Consider the following 20,000-nt stretch of genomic DNA (forward strand, 5'->3'; position numbering starts at 1 on the left):
ATGACTCTCTGCTTGTATATTCTACTTAACCACATACTCAGTGTTTATTTGCCTTGTGTGCGGTCATAAAAGCACAGAGAGGGTGGTAAACGGGCTGATATGGCAGTTGACCAATCAGCGACAGACCTTGTTGCTGAAGGAACTCGTCATGTTCAAACATGGACAAAACTTGCTGCGAATGGTTTGGTAAAATGCATGGCTGAGACACAGCAGGTTTATCCACGAGCAACACAAACTTGAGCGGAAAACAGCGACCTTCGACAGTTCACAGAATGGCTGCGTACCAACAACGGTGAGGCAACGAGCAACTCATGTTAGTATGCGAAAAAATACTATTAACTTCTTGTCTTGGTGAGTAAATAAGGTCATGTGATAAACAATGATGTGACAAACAACGCCTGGGTAATAATCTTCTTTTATAATGTTTCATTCAGTTAGTAGTACATTCTGCAATGATACGAAGTTCTATTGAAAATACACGCTTGACACTCAAATGTATGTGTGAACTTCTATTGCATGATGAGACTTGTATAAGTACAGTACAAACATCTCTATCAATAAATATCCATCAAACCCTTCAGAAGCAGGCAAATCCAAAGATAAAAACATTGCCTTTGGTGCGAACATACCCGCACCAAACACCTTTCACAATGAATTTATCAAAACTGTGGCCTTTACAGCACAACAGCCCTGCCCCTTTGGGGAGAAACAGCTTATAAAACAGTCCAATGCTCTGAGGTGTTTTGATCCCCTGGTGGTCCTCCAAAACTTGGATCCTGCTTGTTAATTGATAAGTCAAGCTCAACCAATTTCCATCCAAAAAGAACACAGACCACCACCACTCTGCTCTCCCTCCACCAGTGGAGAGAGTGACTGTTTAATTGGTGCACCTCTTACAAGAGCTGCGGTTTTGGAACAGGGGCTTGAGTTCAAAGCGTGAGGGGGCCTGTGTTGAGCACCCTGTCTTTTCACAGCATACTTTTTCTATTAAAGGCCTTATGGGAGTTAGACCCCCAACACTCTCTCTACACATGACCTTACTTAACCTTTTAAACTTTTTAAGTATTGAAATAATGGCTGTGCAATTCATAGGCATTTTTTGGCTGGCAAACAACAGGTGGTTGTAATCAAGCAGAAGCCAAAGTCGGTGGTCAGTGGAAAATGAGTGGAGCACCATAGAGGATACAGTATGAATAAAATAATAGCAATAAGTGCATTTTGGGAATGTCATTCAGTCTCCACAGAAGTGGAATTAACTTGACCTGCAGTTTGCTAGACGATATGGAAAGCTACTGTAATACAGTAAAAACAGCGGATCTACAAGCTCGCAACATGTCTCTCTCTCTCTCTCTCTCTCTCTCTCTCTCTCTCTCTCTCTCTCTCTCGCTCTCTCTCTTTCTCTCTCTCTCTCTCTCTCTCGCTCTCTCTCTCTCTTTTTCTCACCTTGAACTTTGGGTATTCATATGAAATAAATGCTGGCATAGGGGTCTGGCTAGAGATTTGCGAGAACAAAATATCTTTTGTTACATTTGAGCTACTATTCTGGTTACAAAAATCGTGGGAGAAAAATAAATCAAAAATAAAGTAGTTTACCTTAGTGACTGGCATCTCCTTAGACTTGGATTCAAACAGGTTTTCCAGTTTTGCTGTATCAATTTTAACCGACTCCAGTTTAGACCAGAGCGAATCTCCGCTCCGTCTGTAGTCTCGGTACTCTCGGCAGTCTGTTGGACGCACCTGAACACAACGTACAAAGAACGCATAGGATCAGTTAAAGCTGCATGTTTGAAACTTCACATGATTAGGTATGAAGCAACAGATTCTAATACATGTAATAGCTCAGACAAGTGACATTTTATTGAAAAGCAAGTCATAACTGGCTCATGGGAATGGGCTATCCTAGTATACAGTTAAATATATAATGTAAACATTTTCCAAATTACTATTATCATTTTTTTTTAAATCGGTGAAAGAAAAGTGCCATAAATGTATATTATTTTGGTCATTCCAATATGAGAAAACATATCAATTTAATCACCAAAATATATTTAAATTCATAAATTAATAATAACAATAGTAAATAATGCAATAAATCCTTAGTTCTAGGGAAATAATGACATTATGACCGTTATTAATTTGTAGTATCACCTCGCTCCAGAAGAGCCTGATGGTTTTCTTCTTCTTGTTGCTGTAGAGTGGCGGCTCAGGGGGTGGGGCCGAGGAGGCGGGGCAGTTGAAGCTTGGCGGGGGAGGGGGCCTCATCATCCCCAACATGGGCGGGGGTGGAGGGCAGCGGCCCGGCGGGGGAGGCGGGAGGTGGGGCAGAAAGGGTGGCAGGGGCGGGGGCGGCGGGAGGTCTCCGCACCCGCTCATGAGGCCCGTGTCCAGGATGTCCTTGTCGTCCTCCTCCGTCAAGTCGGTGAAGTTGATGTCCCCGATGCGGAGCTCCCGGGGACTGGCCAGGAGCTGGTCCCAGATGGTGTCCGACTCCTTCTTGGGAGGAGGCGGGGGCGGCGGCGGGGGCTTCTCCGCCTCGGCGGGCTCGTGTCCGGGGCCGTCGGGGTCCTGGCGATGCGAGCCCAGGTCCTTGATCAAGTCTCCGAAGCGCTCGGCGAAGGCCCGGATGTTCGAGCGCCGCTCCGAGTTCTCGGCTCTGTTGTCGTTGTCGCCGTCCTGTTGGGCCTCGCCCGGAGGTCCATCGGCCGCCTCTCGGTTGGTCTCTCCGTCCTCCCCCTCTCCTTTCTCTTTCTCCTTTTCCACCCCCTCCTCCTCTTCCTCCTCCTCTTCATTGCTGGGCTTCTTGCTCTGGGAGTAGAGCATGTCCAGCATGAAGAGCTTACTGTTGAGGAGCTTACTGCACTGCTCGCTCACTTCCGCCTCTTTAAGACCTAAAGGCAAGGAAAGGTGACGCAAGGCAAGTTTATTTGTATAGCACATTTCAACAATAAGGCCATTCAAAGTGCTTTACACAAAACATTAAGCATTATTAAGACATTGATATACTGAGCATTAAGAAAAAAGAAACGTAAAAGGAAATCTGAAAAAAAAATAGAACACAAAAAAGTGAAAATAAAACAGAAAAATAAAGGATGAGGCCTAGTGGGAGAGGAGAGGCAGTTGATCTGTCACCGTATGGCATTAGAAGGAACATGACATGTCAAATATGGACAAACCCAGTCGCTGCGGATGGTGAGGTAGAATTGATGACTGACGAAACAGTGGAGTTCTGCTAAAGAACCTAAACACAGAGCGGAAAACGTCTGGCAACCTTCCACGGTTCACAGAATGGCTGCGCACCAACAAAGGTGAGGCCAGCCAGCAGCACCTGCTGTTTTCTCAGTCAACTGCCTCCCCGCACGGTTAGGAAATCGCAGCGGGACTGCCGTTTCCTTTACCAAGTCAGTTGATGTTAATCTAATTATTAAATTCACGCGTTGACCAAATGCTGTTTTCTCATCGTCTTTGTTAATAACTAAGGCCATGGGTGTGTGAAAAGCAAATCCTTGCTTTTTGTCGAATCCAACCTCAGGCAATGATGTGTGCCCAAGTGATAATAAACTATATATCATTATTTATTTCTAGAATTTAATCTGATACATTTCTGCTTAAATTCTTTGCCAATGAAAAGAACACTTTGGCTTAACTAAAAATCAAAAACACACTCGCACTAAAATATTATTATTTTTTGCTTTGTTTAAAACAATAGACAATAGTTTCTCATCTGGCCGGCATTGAACCTTGTAATCATGTGGACGACACAATATCCAGTCAGATCCACTCTGTACTAATGTAACACAATGTAGTGTTCACTACAGCAGTGGTTCCCAGCCTGTTTTCCTTGGAGTAGCCAAGTAAAACAGGCTGCTCCGAAACAGACTGCTTCCCACTTCTTACATCTGACAAAAGCTGTGCCCCCACCCCACGTGTGCACACGCACGCACACACAGACTACATTGTGTTCGTATGATGAATAGCAAAAATAGCCGATCTACAAGCTCACAACTTGTCGCATCACAACACGTTGTGAGCTTGTAGATACGGTATTTCCGCAATATCTAAACGATTTTGACCCATTAAAACCGGGAAGGCATCTGTGTCATTTTAGATTTTAACCACTTTAACCATTATTTTATACTATGGCTATTCAAAAATAGCAGACATACAAGCTCATAGCTTGTAGATCTGCTATTTTTGAGAAATCTTGAAAATGTGTGCAAATCTTTGAATATATATATATATTTTAAAGCGAACATTTTCAACTCAAATCTTTGCTTCTGGGGGTCCCTGGAACATAATATTTTGAGATGGGGGTTGGCGGCCAAATACATATCATTTTGGGGGTCCTGGACATGAAAAGGTTTGAGCGCCACTGATATAGCAACATACGTTTTTTCAGAAAACTGTTAGGATTTAGTAGACATTTGTAGAATCAGCCTCCGGTCTTGATGGGTTAAAATATTTGTCTACCTCTAAACAGACGAGGCCTCATCCCCCCCCGACCCCTCGGACCACAGGTAGGGAAACACTGCATTACAGAATGTGTACATTGCAGGTGAAGAAGAAGCTCTCACCATTGTCACTGCTGCCCCTCTCCTCTCTCTCCAGAGTGCTGCTGGCTGAGGAGATGCTGGAGGCAGAGCAGTTGTCCTTCTCGTTCACCTCTTCATTTTGTCGCTCCTTGTCGCTCAGGATCCCGCTGTCCTCCTCCGCTGCCTCCTCAACTTCCTTCTCTCCAGGAGGCTCCTCCTCCTCGTCCTTTTCACGCTCCTCCTCTTCCTTATTCTCCGCCGACTCGCCGCCGTCCTTCTCTTCTTCTACTTCTACCTCTACTACGTCTTTCTGATCGTCCAGCTCTTCTTCTGCGGTGGCTTCGGGCTCTTTCTCTTCTGTTTCTACGCTGGCACTGGAGTCATCAGCCTCCCCTGCAGACAGCAATGAACACGTAAAGTTTTAGATGCTTTAATAGACGCTTGAATGAAGACATGAGAACCATGAAGGTAAAACCATAGAGGTGACATGTCACTAAGAATCCCCATTCCAGAATGGGGATTCTCTCTGGTAGAATTCTCTCTGGTAGAATTTTGATTATAATAGCTCCAAGATTACGAACAATGCTTAAAGCCAGAGATGTTTTATAGTTAAAAAAGGCAGCCCTTAACTGATTATCACATCACTGATTACATAATGTCACATATAATGCTCGTTATTTCTATCTATGGTGGGCACATTCAAAATACACACGCCGGTGTACACATGCACTCGTGCACACATCAATTGAACTTATAACTGAATTGAACTGTTTTTCATTATCACACAAACAATTCACAAAATTGTGAATTGTTTGTGTGTGCAGTGTGTACAAGAGTTGCTATAATTCACGTCCAAGTACACTGTTAGCTATATCAGTGAACTGTATAGAAATACTGTTTGACACAGTATATGACTGACGTTGGCTTTTTCAAAGAGGCCTCTGTTTGGCCCGCACGTTTGAGCCTGCTATCAACGCACGCTCGCACACACCAACAAAAACACACACCCCATTCACCAACATAAACAATGTGTCAGACACACAAAGGTGGGTTGTCGTTTGCACCAGGATATGAACAGGAAATGAGGAATTAGGTTCCTGTTTACCTCAAAACATACACATGCACACGGTACAGTCCAGGCTGTGATGCAAGGTTAGAACAACATGCGTAGCTCTGAGGCCCTCATACACTACCTCGCTTGAGCTACAGTACCTCCGCTGCGTGCGTATACACATTTTACTAAGACGCAAAACAAGGCTGTGTTCTTACGCAAGATGTTTGGCATTAAGCTTTCAAAAAGGCCTTTCAAAACCCTGTTTGACCCTTTCACCCACATCCTTTCTCACTCCCCCACTCTCCCCAAGTCTCGCTCTCTTTCTCTCTCACTAACTCTCTCTCTCTCTCTCTCTCTCTCTCTCTCTCTCTCTCTCTAACTTTCTCTCTCACACCTGCATATTAGTTGAAATGGCAGGCTACAAGCTGAAACAATTTCAGGTTAAGAGTGATTGCGCTGGGGCGCACTTGTGGGAATTGAAACAAACTTCTGGTTTTAATCCCCCCCAACCCTCAAGGCACTAACTGTCAACCATTCAGTGTATTGTAAATACAGTGAAAGATCTAAACGTTAACACTAACCCAAAGGACCATCCGATGAAACACATGACATGCTATGAAATGTCTTTAGATGTCATTGCTGTCAAAAATTCTAGAATATACTGACCGTTTCAGCCACAGAGGTTTGTTCCCAAGACAAGCACTTTCCACCTGGCCAATTTCAACGCCTATTTTGGATATGTCATTATAAGCAAAACGTGAACAAAATAGTCTTATCTACAAGCTCCTAACACATCGCATTGTAACACATTGGGAGTTTGTAGATCTTCTATTTTTACCGCACGACACAGTACGGTGCGAAAAAGTATTAAATAAGGTTTAAACCAGATGGAAAAATCCATAAGCTTAACCAAATTGTTTATACACGTTGTCACTACAGTACCTTAACCAGCTACATCAGATTTCACACATCTCTGCCTGTGAGCATGCACTAATGTTTAGCACTGTATTCCCATAACTAAGAGCATAACCCTAACTCTAACGTCTCTGTTCTTCAGCTCAATGGCGCCGTGTTGTGTGGTCAGTGTGAGTTGTACTTACCGGTCTCGGAGGGAGTGTAAGGGGTCACGGGGGTCTCTGACTCGAGGTCGGCTTCGCCCTCCTCCTGGGAGGCGAAGGAGGACGGCGTGCTGCTACGCGACGACGACGGCCACGCCTCCGAAGGTTCAAAGGTCAGACTGAGGTCAGGGCGAGTCTTCGGCACGCGGACGCGGTCCCTCTCGTACTCTTCGGCTGCCAGACGATCCACGGTCTTATACCTGGGATGGAGGGTGGGAGGGAGAGATGGAGGATGGAGGGGGCAGGGGAGAACAGGGGGAGGAGGATAAAAGTGGCAGAGAGGCAGAGAGAGGGATTGGAAGATAGAAGAATGGAGAGAGAGAGGACATTGATGAAGCAGCTATGCCGTAAAAACACATGTTTCTCCTGCTTGGAATTGCTGTCCTCTCTTTGCCAAATCGCCACAAAACAGCTCATCAGTTTGCGTGTTGGCCCGTTGAGCTCCAGTGGATTCCTTACCTTCTCTGAGTGGTCACACTTCCTCAGCTCAACTCACTATATCAGTCCATCTCTCTCCTGTCTACCTTGCCCCATAAAAGCTACAAAACGCATTCTATGCAGTCATCACTTGTTTCCTGCACTCTCTCTCTCTCTCTCTCTCTCTCTCCTCTCCTCTCCAGGCAAGCACTGAGCTATATTATAAGCAGTTCACGATATGCAACAAGAGAGAGTTTGACACAGACAGACAGACAGACAGACAGACACAGAGAGAGAACAAGAGAGAGACACATAGACAGAGACCTGAGAGGGAGGACAAAGAGGGAAGAAGGACAAGAGCAGGAGAAATGTAGAGACGCTGCGTTTGGTTTGGCTGCCGAATGACCAAACATGAGAAGTGAATAAAAGTAAACCTGTTCAAGATGTGCCTCCGCTCTCCTCCTCTGCTCTCCTCCCTTCCTCAAGTCTCTCACTTTTTGCCTCCCTCCCTCCCTCACTCCCTCACCTCCCTCTACCAAACGTTGTCTGTGAACCCGTCTCTCTCTCTCTTTCTGCCTCCCTTTATTCTCTCGTCCACTTCCTGTCTCTCTCCCTCCTATATCTCCACTTTCCTCTCTTCTTCCCTTTCTTTGTCTCCCTGTCGCTCTCTCTCTCTCTCTCTTTCTCTCCCTGTAATGTTACCATATCCTCATGAGTGTTTGGTGCTTCTGTTCAGAATTCATCAAACCACTTAAAAAGTCTGAAGAGGAAACAGGATACTAATTGTATTTGTGTGTGTGTGTGTATGTGTGTGTGTGTGTGTGTGTGTGTGTGTGTGTGTGTGTGTGTGTGTGTGTGTGTGTGTGTGTGTGTGTGTGTGTGTGTGTGTGTGTGTGTGTGTGTGTGTGTGTGTGTGTGTGTGTGTGTGTGTGTGTGTGTGTGTGTGTCTGAGAGAGAGAATGGGAGAGAGAGAGAGAGAGAGAAAGAAAGAAAGAAAGAGTGAGAGAGATTGAGAGTCAGGAATAGTGTCTGCATTCTTTACTTCCAACATTGCCTTTCCTAAAATAATGTTTTGGAACAAAATATTATTACCAGGTGCTCGAAGAGCGCCTGAGTCTACAGAGAGGCTGGGACATCGTCATCCGCGACACCTAAGCGACACCTAAGTGACACCTAAGTGACACCTATTTGTCATTGGCTGTCCTGGCTGTCCTTCACTCCTTTAAGCCAATGGCGACACGAATGGGGAGACTAAGCGACACCTATTTGTCATTGGCTGTCCTGGCTGTCCTTCACTCCTTTAAGCCAATGGCGACATGAATGGGGAGGCGGCCCGCCCCCCGCAGTAACCTTGCTCCGCTCCCCTCATTCACACTGCAACAGTTGTTGCAGACAGTGCAAGTTTTACTGCAGCCTCAGGCAGGAGGGTTAGCCTAAATGCTAGCGTGCTTCATTAGACCTAGTTTGGCTATTAAGTTATTATTTGGCCATGTTCACACTGACTTCAATCTTCGCTATTGTTGGGAAAACCCGTGTGGTGTCAAAAAATGTTGCCACCACTTATATAAAAAACATTATTAGCGTTTAGCGTAGCCGATTCAATGTTGCCAGGTTAGGCGAGAGAAACAAGCAATCCGAAAAACACACACACACACACACACACACACACACACACACACACACACACACACACACACACACACACACACACACACACACACACACACACACACACACACACACACACACACACACACACACACACACACACAGCACCTGGTAGAATATGACTTTTGTCATTTCGTTCTTGTTTTAGGAGAGGCAACCATCTCCACCATAGAGAAAAGAAGAAAAAGAAACACTACTCCGAAAAAGATAATCAAAACAGGAAGTGCTTGGGTGATAATAAGGAAACACTTCAACACAATCCCCTCTGCTATTTATGGGGTCTTTCCTATAAACCCCCCCCCCCCCCAGAAACGTAGCAATCTGCGCCATTACAGTACAGCACTGTATATTCACATTGAAACCTCATGCTATTTACTTCCCACCTGCACAAAAGCGGAATGGCGATGGGATATAAATCAAGCTCTCCCTAAATCATGGAATGCTCATGCTTCTCCGCCGTCTGCCCACCTACATTAATGTTCATTTCTGGATTCAGCTGTCTATCAGTGAAGTCTGATTTATAGTTTGGCATACAAAGGTGTTGCGCGGCGATGGCGCACAGTGAAAATAGCAGATCTACAAGCTCAGCGTTGCGAGCATTGATTCATATACAGCAGTGCATAAAATTAAGCATCGGGCTGTCACGTAACTGTTACGAGGCGTCTGCTCCAGGTGCTGTGCGTTGCATCGCTGTATCTTGTCAGACAGACCGCGTCCCTCAGGGAGGTGAGCTATGCGAAACCTCATGTTACTCTGATAACCGTGAAGTGCAAATATGGCCATAAATACATCAGCCCCTCGGTGGGGATGTGTCCCCCATGTGCTCAGCCTGAACCCCCCGTCCCCCCGTCCCCACGTCTGTCTCGCCTCCACCCTCTATTGTTGTCTCCTGCTGTGTCTCTCTTGCGTTACCTTCCTCTCCTGTCTCCTTCGATTTGTTTCTCTCACACTCTCTGTCTCTCCTTTCTCGTTCTCTGGCGTTCTTTCTCTACCCTCGCCTAACCCTTTCTTTCTCTGAGACACTGACTTTCTGCTTCTCTCGCTTTCCTGCTCTTCTACTCTCTCTCTCTCTCTCTCTCTCTCTCACACACTCTCATCCATGCTTTCCCTGTCTCATCCTCTGTCTGTCCCTCTCTTGCCCTTCACTGTCTCATCCTGTCTGTCTGTCTGTCTGTCTGTCTGTCTGTCTGTCTGTCTGTCTGAAGTCTGACTCTATGTCTTGTTGTTCCAGCGTGTCTCTAAAGTGCTGGCTTTAAATGGAGGGTGAAATGGGTCTGAAGCTGGCAGGGTAAGTGACATACTGGAGGTAAACACACAGCAGATCACTTGGCACAGTACACACACTGTCGAGACAGAGACGCAGAGAAGAGAGAGAGAGAGAGAGAGAGAGAGAGAGAGAGAGAGAGAGAGAGAGAGAGAGAGAGAGAGAGAGAGAGAGAGAGAGAGAGAGAGAGAGAATGACAGCCAAAGTGGTGAAGGGCAGGCCGACTAAAGGGGGTGAAAAATTGTGGCTATCGAGGAAGTATGTGATTGCGGTCATGTCATGATAATAACAGTGTCTTTGATTTTTAATGTAGCTGTCATTCCATCTTATCAGTTTATGATGAACATTATGCTCAGTGCTACGGTATGTACGGAGTGTAGCCAATAGCTTCTTTCCTGTGATTCACATCTGCACACAAACACTGATATATTATTCATTTAAATTCCTGTGTGTCCTTGCACTTCCTGTGTACACTTTCACAGGTTTGTGTGTGTGTGTGTGTGTGTGTGTGTGTGTGTGTGTGTGTGTGTGTGTGTGTGTGTGTGTGTGTGTGTGTGTGTGTGTGTGTGTGTGTGTGTGTGTGTGTGTGTGTGTGTGTGAGTGTGTGTGTGTGTGTACATGCACGCGTGCACATTTCCTTTGGGATCAATAAAGTACTTATCTATCTATCTAAACTACTGTAGTATGTGTGCGTACACATGAGCGTGTATATGCACAAGTATGTGTACAGTATTTGCGTACACGTACATCTTGCGTGTGCCTATGTGTGTGTGTGTGTGTGTGTGTGTGTGTGTGTGTGTGTGTGTGTGTGTGTGTGTGTGTGTGTGTGTGTGTGTGTGTGTGTGTGTGTGTGTGTGTGTGTGTGTGTGTGTGTGCGTTTGTGTGTGCGCACGCATTCAGCTGTGTGTGTGTGTGTGTGTAAGTAGCTTGACGAATCCTGTCTGATTTCTCACAGCGTGTAGCCAACACAATCAAGCCCCCTGGCAGAAGGCGTTCGTAAAAATACAGCTTCTTACGAGAATAGAAACAGACAGACGAAGCAAGGAAAATCAGTTCAGCTCCTCAAAGCCTTTGGCAGCTAAGGGCTACATTTTTAACCTGAAAACAATTACACAATTACCAAGCTTCCCAAACCACAGGCTAAAACATTACCCCCTGGGGAAATCATTCTGAGTGCGTGCATGTGTGTGTGTGTGTGTGTGTGTGTGTGTGTGTGTGTGTGTGTGTGTGTGTGTGTGTGTGTGTGTGTGTGTGTGTGTGTGTGAGAGAGAGATATTGTGTTTGTTTAGCATACACATGCATATCTGTGTGTGTGTGTGTATATAGTTATACATATTTGAGTGTGTGTGTGTGTGTGTGTGTGTTGTTTTGATTGTGCGCAAACACACATACATACATACCTCTCCTCTCGTGCAACCCTGGCCTCTTCCATTTTGTCCGCAAAACCTTGGCTGTGACACACAAACAGAGCACTTTGAGAAACATACCTATGTTAGTAAATGCTAATTATCTTCTATATGAACCGAAGTGGTCAATTCTTATACCCTCAGATTTAAATGGACACTGAGGATTTTACTGTGTAGCGGGTACTTTTAACTTAGCGCCTGATAGTGCCTTATTATAGGGTATGTAACATTTTTGGGGTATAGAATATACATTATGCATACAGTATATCATCGCTGTCTGTCGGACAGAAACATCCTATATCCATATTTCAACTATTGATGTTTTTTTGTCAATTAATGCCCTACTTCGTCGTACAAGAGTCTCAAGCAAACGTTTTGAGCTTGTAGATCGTCTATTTTCTCTTTTTCTGAGATGTGTTGTTCCATTTCCTGAAAGGTGACGGTTTTGGACATTCAACACAATCCCCTCTGCTGTTGCTGTTTCCACCCGACAGCAACAATATACTACATACCTAAAACAGGTGCACCTTAAACCACATATCAAACTCACCTATGCTTGTTCCTCTCCTCTCTCTCAATCCGCTGCAGCCTCTCCTCTCTCTCCACACGGCGGCGCTCTCGCTCAGCCGCCAAGGACTCCTGGTGCTGTCTGTAGGAGGAGGACAAGAGACCCCCAAGTGGGGCCCTGGGGAGAGAGGGGGCACAGAGAGACAGGGAGGAGACAGAGAGGGAGTGGGAGAGATGAGGAAAAGAGAGATGGACAGGAAGAGGGTTACCAGAAGCGTCTATTGTCTTTTTTTTTTCAATGTATGTGTGAGCACAGGGGTACAAGTGTGTGTGTGTGTGTGTGTGTGTGTGTGTGTGTGTGTGTGTGTGTGTGTGTGTGTGTGTGTGTGTGTGTGTGTGTGTGTGTGTGTGTGTGTGTGTGAGCGTGCGTGTGCGCGTGTGCGCGTGCGTGCGTGTGTGTGCATGCGTGCCTAAACGAATGGCTGACCTCAAAATACAATTGGGCTTTAGTAGAACACCTTGGTAGTAGCATGCTCTGCCCCTAGCCCCCACCCCTCCTTTTTCTGTAATACCTTTTGCTGCTACTGCTTTTACTGATATGTTGTACAGGGGCTTTTTGTGTTATCCTTTCGGCATAACGTTTGACTGTTTGTACTGTTAACTAACTTGTTAATAAAGTATTCAATCAATGCGTGCGTGTGTGCACAGACACGTGCTCCACCTTCTGCGGTCATTCACCTGGCGTTGGTGGGTGTAGCAGGACTGCTCAGAGCTGAGTAGGAATTGGGACCTCCATTCCTGAGGGAGGGGGTGGGGGGGGGACAGGAGACGGAGGCAGTGAGTGACCCCCTTCTAATGATTGGTGAAAAACGTGACACCATATTGACCAACCAGTGAGTGAAGAAATATGAATGTAACACCTAGTTGCACAACTGGAATGTAGAGACTACCCTTATTAGTTACCACTGTGACATTTCGCTTCCTAGTAGTAGTAGTATCTGGAAAATGTTGGTTTAAAGATGCAATCCATAAGATTTATGTCCTACCCAGGTTTCGAACTCGGGGTCTCCCGCGCGACCACCCACATTTCTACTGCTGAGCTAAAACGGAAACGATCCTGTTTGGGCTGGGGAGATATTAGGCTTTGAGCTTCATGCAATACCTTTTGGCAACCAGTGGTCCAACCCGACCACAGGATCAACATTTCTCAGTGGAAGACTATGGAGACCATCCCACCCTAGTTATATTGGATTAACATACAGATTGGTAAAACATTAATAATAATAATAATAATAAAGTTATGGATTGCAGCTTTAAGCGTGTCTTACTAAATAAGCGTGTCTTACTAAATAAAGTACAGCAATCAATCAATCAAGCTAATAGTATTTACACTTCTCTGAAATGGGTGTCATTAGTGTAAGGGTATAAGTGGAATAATGCTGAAGTGAAATGTTGAGGAGCAGAGCAGTACAAAGCTGCATAAAGCAAAGCCATGAGGTGTATTTGTTTAGAAGCACAGAGCCTTACCAAAAACGGCTCTGTGGGGAACTCACTTCATATGTGAAGAGAGCAGTACGAACTTCCATATTTAGCATAAGATTAGAGCACATTGTTGGCAGCCTTTCCCCCAACAAACATACAGTACATACTGTACATATACACTCACTGAAATGGACTGTGAGAAAAGAGTTAGAAAAGCAAAGGAACGGAAGATGTTTAACAACTTAACAATACCATAAAAATGTTCTAAATTATTAAGAAAATAGCCAATCTACAAGCTCACGTTGTGAGTTTGTAGATCTGCTATTTTTGAAAATATATATATATATATATATATATATATATATATATATATATATATATATATATATATCAATAATCTGCCAATAATGACATGAAAACTGGGATACAGTACCAGGGTTAAAATGGTTAATAAAAAAAAATGAAACTACTGTACAAATGTGAAGAGTTAGATGCTAAATCTGTGAACAGAACTACTTGTGCACTGTGAAAGAAGAGGAGGGAAGTGAGAGCTGGCGGCAAAGAGTGCTTTTCAAATTGTAGAAGCTCATAGGATGCAGCCGCAGAGTTCAGATAAAGAGGTGAGGTGAGTAATCAACGCTGTGACAGATTCAAAGTGGAAATCGGTGAAGACTGAGAGGCGTAAAGAACCATTACAGGATCGGGTGAAAAGGTGCTGAGTGAATAAGGCGAGGTGTCGAAGAAAACGGTTGGTGGGAAGAAGAGGCTCAAGCTGGTGCGAGAGTAAGTGCCAGAAAACAAGAGAGAGGGAAGCGGAAATAGAAGAGAGGAGACAGGGGTCCCTTGTCCCTTGTCACTCCCTGAACCATGGACCCATGGGAGTTTGAGTCCCTCTGACCCATCTGACCTGGGAGATGTAGACTTAGGAATCTCTTCCCTGGGTTTCGGGACCGGAGCCGGGGGCGAAGGCTCCTCGTCCATGTCATAGGAGAAGAGGTGGAAGGGGGAGTGGGGCGTGTAGGGGAGGTGGTCGGGGGAAGGCCTGCCCCGAGACGGGGGGCTGACGACTTCCTTGCTGGCGGGGACGATGACCGATGACTTCTTCCTGGCCAGCAGCGTGGCAAGAATGGAGGGCTGGACCGGCGGGGTGAGGGAGGGGCATGAGGCGGGAGGGGAGGTGGCGGTGGAGAGCGTAGAGTGGGCGGCAGGCAACGGTAGCGTTGGTGGCCTGCTCCTCCTCTTTTCCTCCTCTATCGGGTTCTCCTCTTTCCTGGAAGTGATGGTGATGGACTGTAGGGTTGATCTGTGAATGCTGGACGGTTGTTTTCTAGCCATGCTGGGAACAGAGGGATGGGGGAATGAGAACTGTGACACAGTAAACACCAGTAAACTGGACTGATGAACTATATGACCTTGTCTGGTAGAGCTGATGATAGCAAAGCACATCAACCCATTCAATCCGGGAACGCATGTCTGTCATTTTAGATTTTAGTCATATTTTATATAGCGAGTCACTTCGTGCTGCGCTATGAGCTTGTAGATCTGCTATTTTTTAATAATCGTGAAAGTTTGTGCAAATCTTTTAATATATATATATATATTTAAAGCAAACATTTGTAACTCAAATCTTTGCTTCTGGAGTTCCCTGGAACACAAATATTTTACAATTGTTTGCTTTAAAAACTAGATATTCAAAGATTTTCACCATTTTTCACAATTAAAAAAAAATCAGATCTACAAGCGTGACGTGCTATGAGCTTGTATATCTGCTATTTTTTAAAAGCCAAAGAAATCTAAAATGACAGAGATGAGTTCCCGGTTTGAATGGGTTAATAAATCTACAAAAACATATGGACATAATTAAAAAGATAAATCAACCAGTATGGGTGTGGATAACCCAGGCTGGTTATGCTGTATAATAAAGTACTTTCAGTACGTTATGCATTTCATTTGGCCCTAGAATACCTGGGGGTGGTCTGACTAGAGCCTCTATCAGCCCCCTCCTTCTCATCAGAATCAGACTCTGTCATTGGAGTCTCATCCTCCTCCTCCTCATCCTCCTTCTCCTCTTCCTCACACTCCTCCTCTCTGCGGAGGTGGGGAGGAGGTAATGGAGCGGAAGAAAGGACGGAGGACGAAGTGGGAGACAAATGGACAGATCGATGGAGCGAGAGAAAGTGGGATCGATGGAGAGATGAGACAGGACAGATGAGAACATTGTGCAGGTGGGTCCATGCAGTCACCGTTTCACAAAAAGAGGAGGTAAACAGGGAGGAAGAATGGAAATGGGGGGTAAGAGATGGATATACAGAAAAGACACTATTACATACACACTAAAATGTATGAAATATTATGTCACAAAAACATTGACTACAAAAGCCTTATACATTACTTCCTTGTGCGACAAATAGTGAAAATAGCCTATCTACAAGCTCACAACACATTGAATCGGAAGGCTTGTAGAGCTTGTAGATTGACTATTTTCAATATCTTTGAAAAATCTATCTTTGAAATTTCATACACTCTTCAATGTATGAAACATCCATTAAAGTCACGCAGACATTAACAAGACACAGAGAGGCAGATGGAGACAGAGAGGATAGAGACACACAGAGTAAACAGAGAGATGAAAGGGACACATGGAAGCCAGAAAAGAGTGATAAAAATGTAAAAACAAACAAAAGAGAGAACAACAGAGGGTGGATGTTTCTAATTATATGACAGCCCTCTGGTACAGTAGTTTTACATGCGTGTGGAGAGAGACTGAACACGCTGACAGAGACAGAGGGAGGAGGAAGAACCACGTAGGGAGGAAATGACTCAGGGCATATAACAAGTGATCTGAGATCAGCTCAGGTCCAACGCCGGCGAGACGGGGGACATGTGAGCCGGCTGATTGGAAGTCAGACGCGTTGAGATGTTCCTGCTAGTGAAACCAGATGAGGCTTGTTGCGGCCGCACTGCTGTGCACTGCCAGGTGCTGTTCCACTGGACCGAAGCTCTGTGTGTGTGTGTGTGTGTGTGTGTGTGTGTGTGTGTGTGTGTGTGTGTGTGTGTGTGTGTGTGTGTGTGTGTGTGTGTGTGTGTGTGTGTGTCTGTGTGTCTGTGTGTGTGTGTGTGTGTGTGTGTGTGTGTGTGTGTGTGTGTGTGTGCACATGTGTGTGTGTGTGTGTGTGTGTGTGTGTGTGTGTGTGTGTGTGTGTGTGTGTGTGTGTGTGTGTGTGTGTGTGTGTGTGTGTGTGTGTGTGACGGATGGAACACCCAATAAAAGTGTGCACGCACGCATGTGTGTGTACATAACACATCTGCAAGCGTGCGTGTGCTGTGTGTGTGTGTGTGTGTGTGTGTGTGTGTGTGTGTGTGTGTGTGTGTCTGTGTATGACATACTGTGTGTGGCATGTCCATCTCTGTGTGTGTGTCTGTGCGGGTACTATGCAGTATTAACATAAACATACAGTAAATATGAAGCAGGCTATATTTCCTTTCAACATTCGTTCAATGAGCCGTGTGACCATTGACCGTTGACTCCCTCTTGCACACTTTCATGTTATGTGCAAATACACACACACACACAAATGTGCGCGTGTGCACACACACACACAAATGTGCGCGTGTGCGCACACACACACACACACACCATGCTGTTAACACACAGCGCTGCGTTAGCAGCGGCGCTGACAGTCCCTGCGCTGTACTTACACAGGCCGAGGGCCAGAACCTGCTGCGTTCACACATTTCAAGCTGAGAGGGGGTGACGGGAGACGAGAGGGGGAGACAGGTAAAGAGAGGGGAGCAGGGTTAGAGAGGGGGCAAGGAGAGGCGAGGACGATGAAAGACGAGTAAAAGAGGGAGAGCGCGAGGGAGAGTACCCGAGGCATCCTCCTGGAGCCGCAGGTCTCCGAACTTACCTGCATGCACAGACCGTATCACTGCAACATATAAAAAGTAGGAATAAAAAAATCCCCAAAAAGGTAGCATGTCCAAAAGTTCAAATCAATGGAGGACGAAGTACTCACATTTCCACTTTTTTGTATTGGCACACACCAATAAACGAACGCTTGCGCGTTTCGGCTATGAGCCTTCATCAGAGCATGGGAACGTGTAAGCGTTAGTTTATTGGTGTGTGCCAATAAAAAAAGTCAAAATGTGAGGACTTTGTCCTCCATTGATTTGAAATTTTGGATGTGCTACCTTTTTGGGATTTTTTCAATTCCTAATTTTTATATGTATACTGGATTTTGGGTCTAGCACTCCTCTGTTGATGCGCAACCTCTTTTTCTTGTTTAGTGTCACCGCGACGCTCTCTCAAAATGTGTTAATTGGTTCAACTCGTGTGCACGCTGCCGTTAGCATCACAAATAAAACTCCTCAGCAAACTGAGAAGGCTTGTGCGCCTGCTATTTTGGAGCGTGGTATATTTTCTTTTTTGTGCCTGTGACTTAGTGTTAAAAAAAATAAACACGTGTGTGACACACTTCTGTTAAACCACTGGTTCTCAATGTGCGATCCAGGGACCCCCAGGGATCCTTAAGTGGGCTTCAGGGATCAAGCTAAATTATTGATATTTAAGAACAAATTGGATCCTTATGGGTCTGTAGAGTGCGCAGATTGCGGGTCCATTTGGTTCCATCTATACACTCTCTGAGCAAAATGAACACTGAGGATATTACAGTGTATCAAATTGGGGGTCCATGGACTAATGCATATCAAACTGGGGGTCCTTGTAATTACAAAGGTGTGTTAAAGAGCCATGTGTTTTAATGAATAGGCAGAAGGACAAAGGTCATCAGCTCTGACCTTTTTTCTGAGTGGCATTAAAAACTTACATGGACTGGAGACAACCTGACAGTGCTCTGGGCAGAGTGTCGGGACAGAATCAGTCACTATTATTTACACTCACAGCGCTCTCTTACACTACACATGCATCTGCAACCATGAATGAAATGTTTTTTGCATCCCAAATACCCCACCCCAACCCCTTCTTATGTCCTCTGTCTGTCCCCTCGGTCTCACCTCTCGCTGGGGTCCTCAGCCCTCTGTCCGTTGAAGTTCTGGAAACCAGCGCCTCTCAGCGGAGAGGCGGGGCTGCTGGGGGAAGCATGGCCAGACCTCCCCAAAGAGGCTCTGCGGCTCCGCCTCCTCTCCAGGCCCCGCCTCTTATCTCCGCCCGTGAGGCTGGTTCGCCGGCGGTCCCTGCGGCCCGTCGGCGGAGGTTGGCTGTCGTCATCGCCGTCCTCGTGGCGTAGGGTCGCCTGGGGACGACAAAAGGAGGCCCAGGGTGAGGTGATGAGGAGCGTGTGTGTGTGTGTGTGTGTGTGTGTGTGTGTGTGTCTACAGTACAGAACATACACACAGACCTCGTAGATGTTGAGCTGTTCCACCAGGTCTAGATCGGTGCCCCTCCGTCCCAGGTGCCTCTGGGACACTGACTCAATGCCCTGCTCCTCCAGTCCATCCACCATGTCATAGAACGAATCCTGGTCGGGCAGCGCACCCAAGGTCTGCCAAGAGAATACATAACATAGGTTCACACAGGTCAAGCGGAAAGCGTTTTAAAAGAATCCACCTACAGTACGTGTGGCTGCACTGCAAGTAAAGTAAAAAAGTAGAGATTCCTAGCATACCTTGTTGATGAGTGTCATGGCGTACACCAGCAGCTCTGTGTCCACTCCATCCTTCTCATCCAAGATCTCCATGGAGTTGGACCATGGCTTACCACCTGGAAGTCACCACAGCAGATACGGTATGAATGTATCTTATCCATCCAATTACAGTACATCTCTGTGTCTGTCTGTCTGCCTGTCAATGTGTCAACGTGTGTGTGTGTGTGTGTGTGTGTGTGTGTGTGTGTGTGTGTGTGTGTGTGTGTGTGTGTGTGTGTGTGTGTGTGTGTGTGTGTGTGTGTGTGTGTGTGTGTGTGTGTGTGTGTGTGTGTGTGTGTGCGTGTGTGTGTGAGTGCGTGAGTGCTTGCGTATAGTAAAATATGTACACACACAAAACACATGTACATTTGTACACTCTCAGAGTTAGATTTTACAGCGTGGTGTCCTGTACCTCTCTTGTTGTCCACGATGTTGATGGCATCGATGAGCAGAGGGGCGTTGGACTCTGAGTATTCCACAAACACCAGCAACAGCTTTAGAGCGGTCTTCACCACCAGACGGAACTAGGGGACAACAAACATAGATAATACTGTAAGTATGCAATACATATACTGTACAGTGCGTGTGCGCATGCAAACACACACACACACACACACACACACACACACACACACACACACACACACACACACACACACACACACACACACACACACACACACACTGTACATAAATAACTACAACTAGTAACAGATACACCACCCACTACTCATGTCAGGACACTGTTACTACACTGCTAACAGAACAGTGGAGGGAGTTCAACATTTTAAGTGGTGCATTTAAAGCCAGCTGTGAGAAATTTGACATGGTAATGAGTGTGTGTGTGTGTGTGTGTGTGTGTGTGTGTGTGTGTGTGTGTGTGTGTGTGTGTGTGTGTGTGTGTGTGTGTGTG

At 45.7% G+C, this 20,000-nt stretch overlaps 1 protein-coding gene across 6 annotated transcripts in view; it reads right to left on the reverse strand.

Annotated features, from left to right (window-relative positions):
- fhod3a (formin homology 2 domain containing 3a) overlaps positions 1-20,000 on the reverse strand; it is a 77,849-nt gene that overhangs the window by 10,651 nt on the left and 47,198 nt on the right. For 3 of the 6 annotated variants that reach the window (XM_084081303.1, XM_084081302.1, XM_084081301.1), the window contains exons 7-18: positions 19,500-19,611; positions 19,070-19,164; positions 18,803-18,946; positions 18,459-18,697; positions 14,353-14,781; positions 12,702-12,761; positions 12,007-12,141; positions 11,451-11,501; positions 6,684-6,901; positions 4,572-4,922; positions 2,149-2,888; positions 1,594-1,737 (exon numbers count right to left, since the gene is read on the reverse strand). In XM_084081303.1, the coding sequence (XP_083937429.1) occupies positions 1,594-1,737; positions 2,149-2,888; positions 4,572-4,922; positions 6,684-6,901; positions 11,451-11,501; positions 12,007-12,141; positions 12,702-12,761; positions 14,353-14,781; positions 18,459-18,697; positions 18,803-18,946; positions 19,070-19,164; positions 19,500-19,611 (2,718 nt within the window). Of the gene's footprint in view, positions 1-1,593; positions 1,738-2,148; positions 2,889-4,571; positions 4,923-6,683; positions 6,902-11,450; positions 11,502-12,006; positions 12,142-12,701; positions 12,762-14,352; positions 14,782-15,410; positions 15,534-18,458; positions 18,698-18,802; positions 18,947-19,069; positions 19,165-19,499; positions 19,612-20,000 lie in introns of all 6 variants that reach the window. The other 3 variants (XM_084081304.1, XM_084081305.1, XM_084081306.1) reach the window with 3 other exon arrangements.

Source organism: Gymnoscopelus microlampas (genome assembly GCF_963454915.1).
Source record: "Gymnoscopelus microlampas genome assembly, chromosome: 15".
Taxonomy (NCBI): Eukaryota; Metazoa; Chordata; class Actinopteri; order Myctophiformes; family Myctophidae; genus Gymnoscopelus; species Gymnoscopelus microlampas.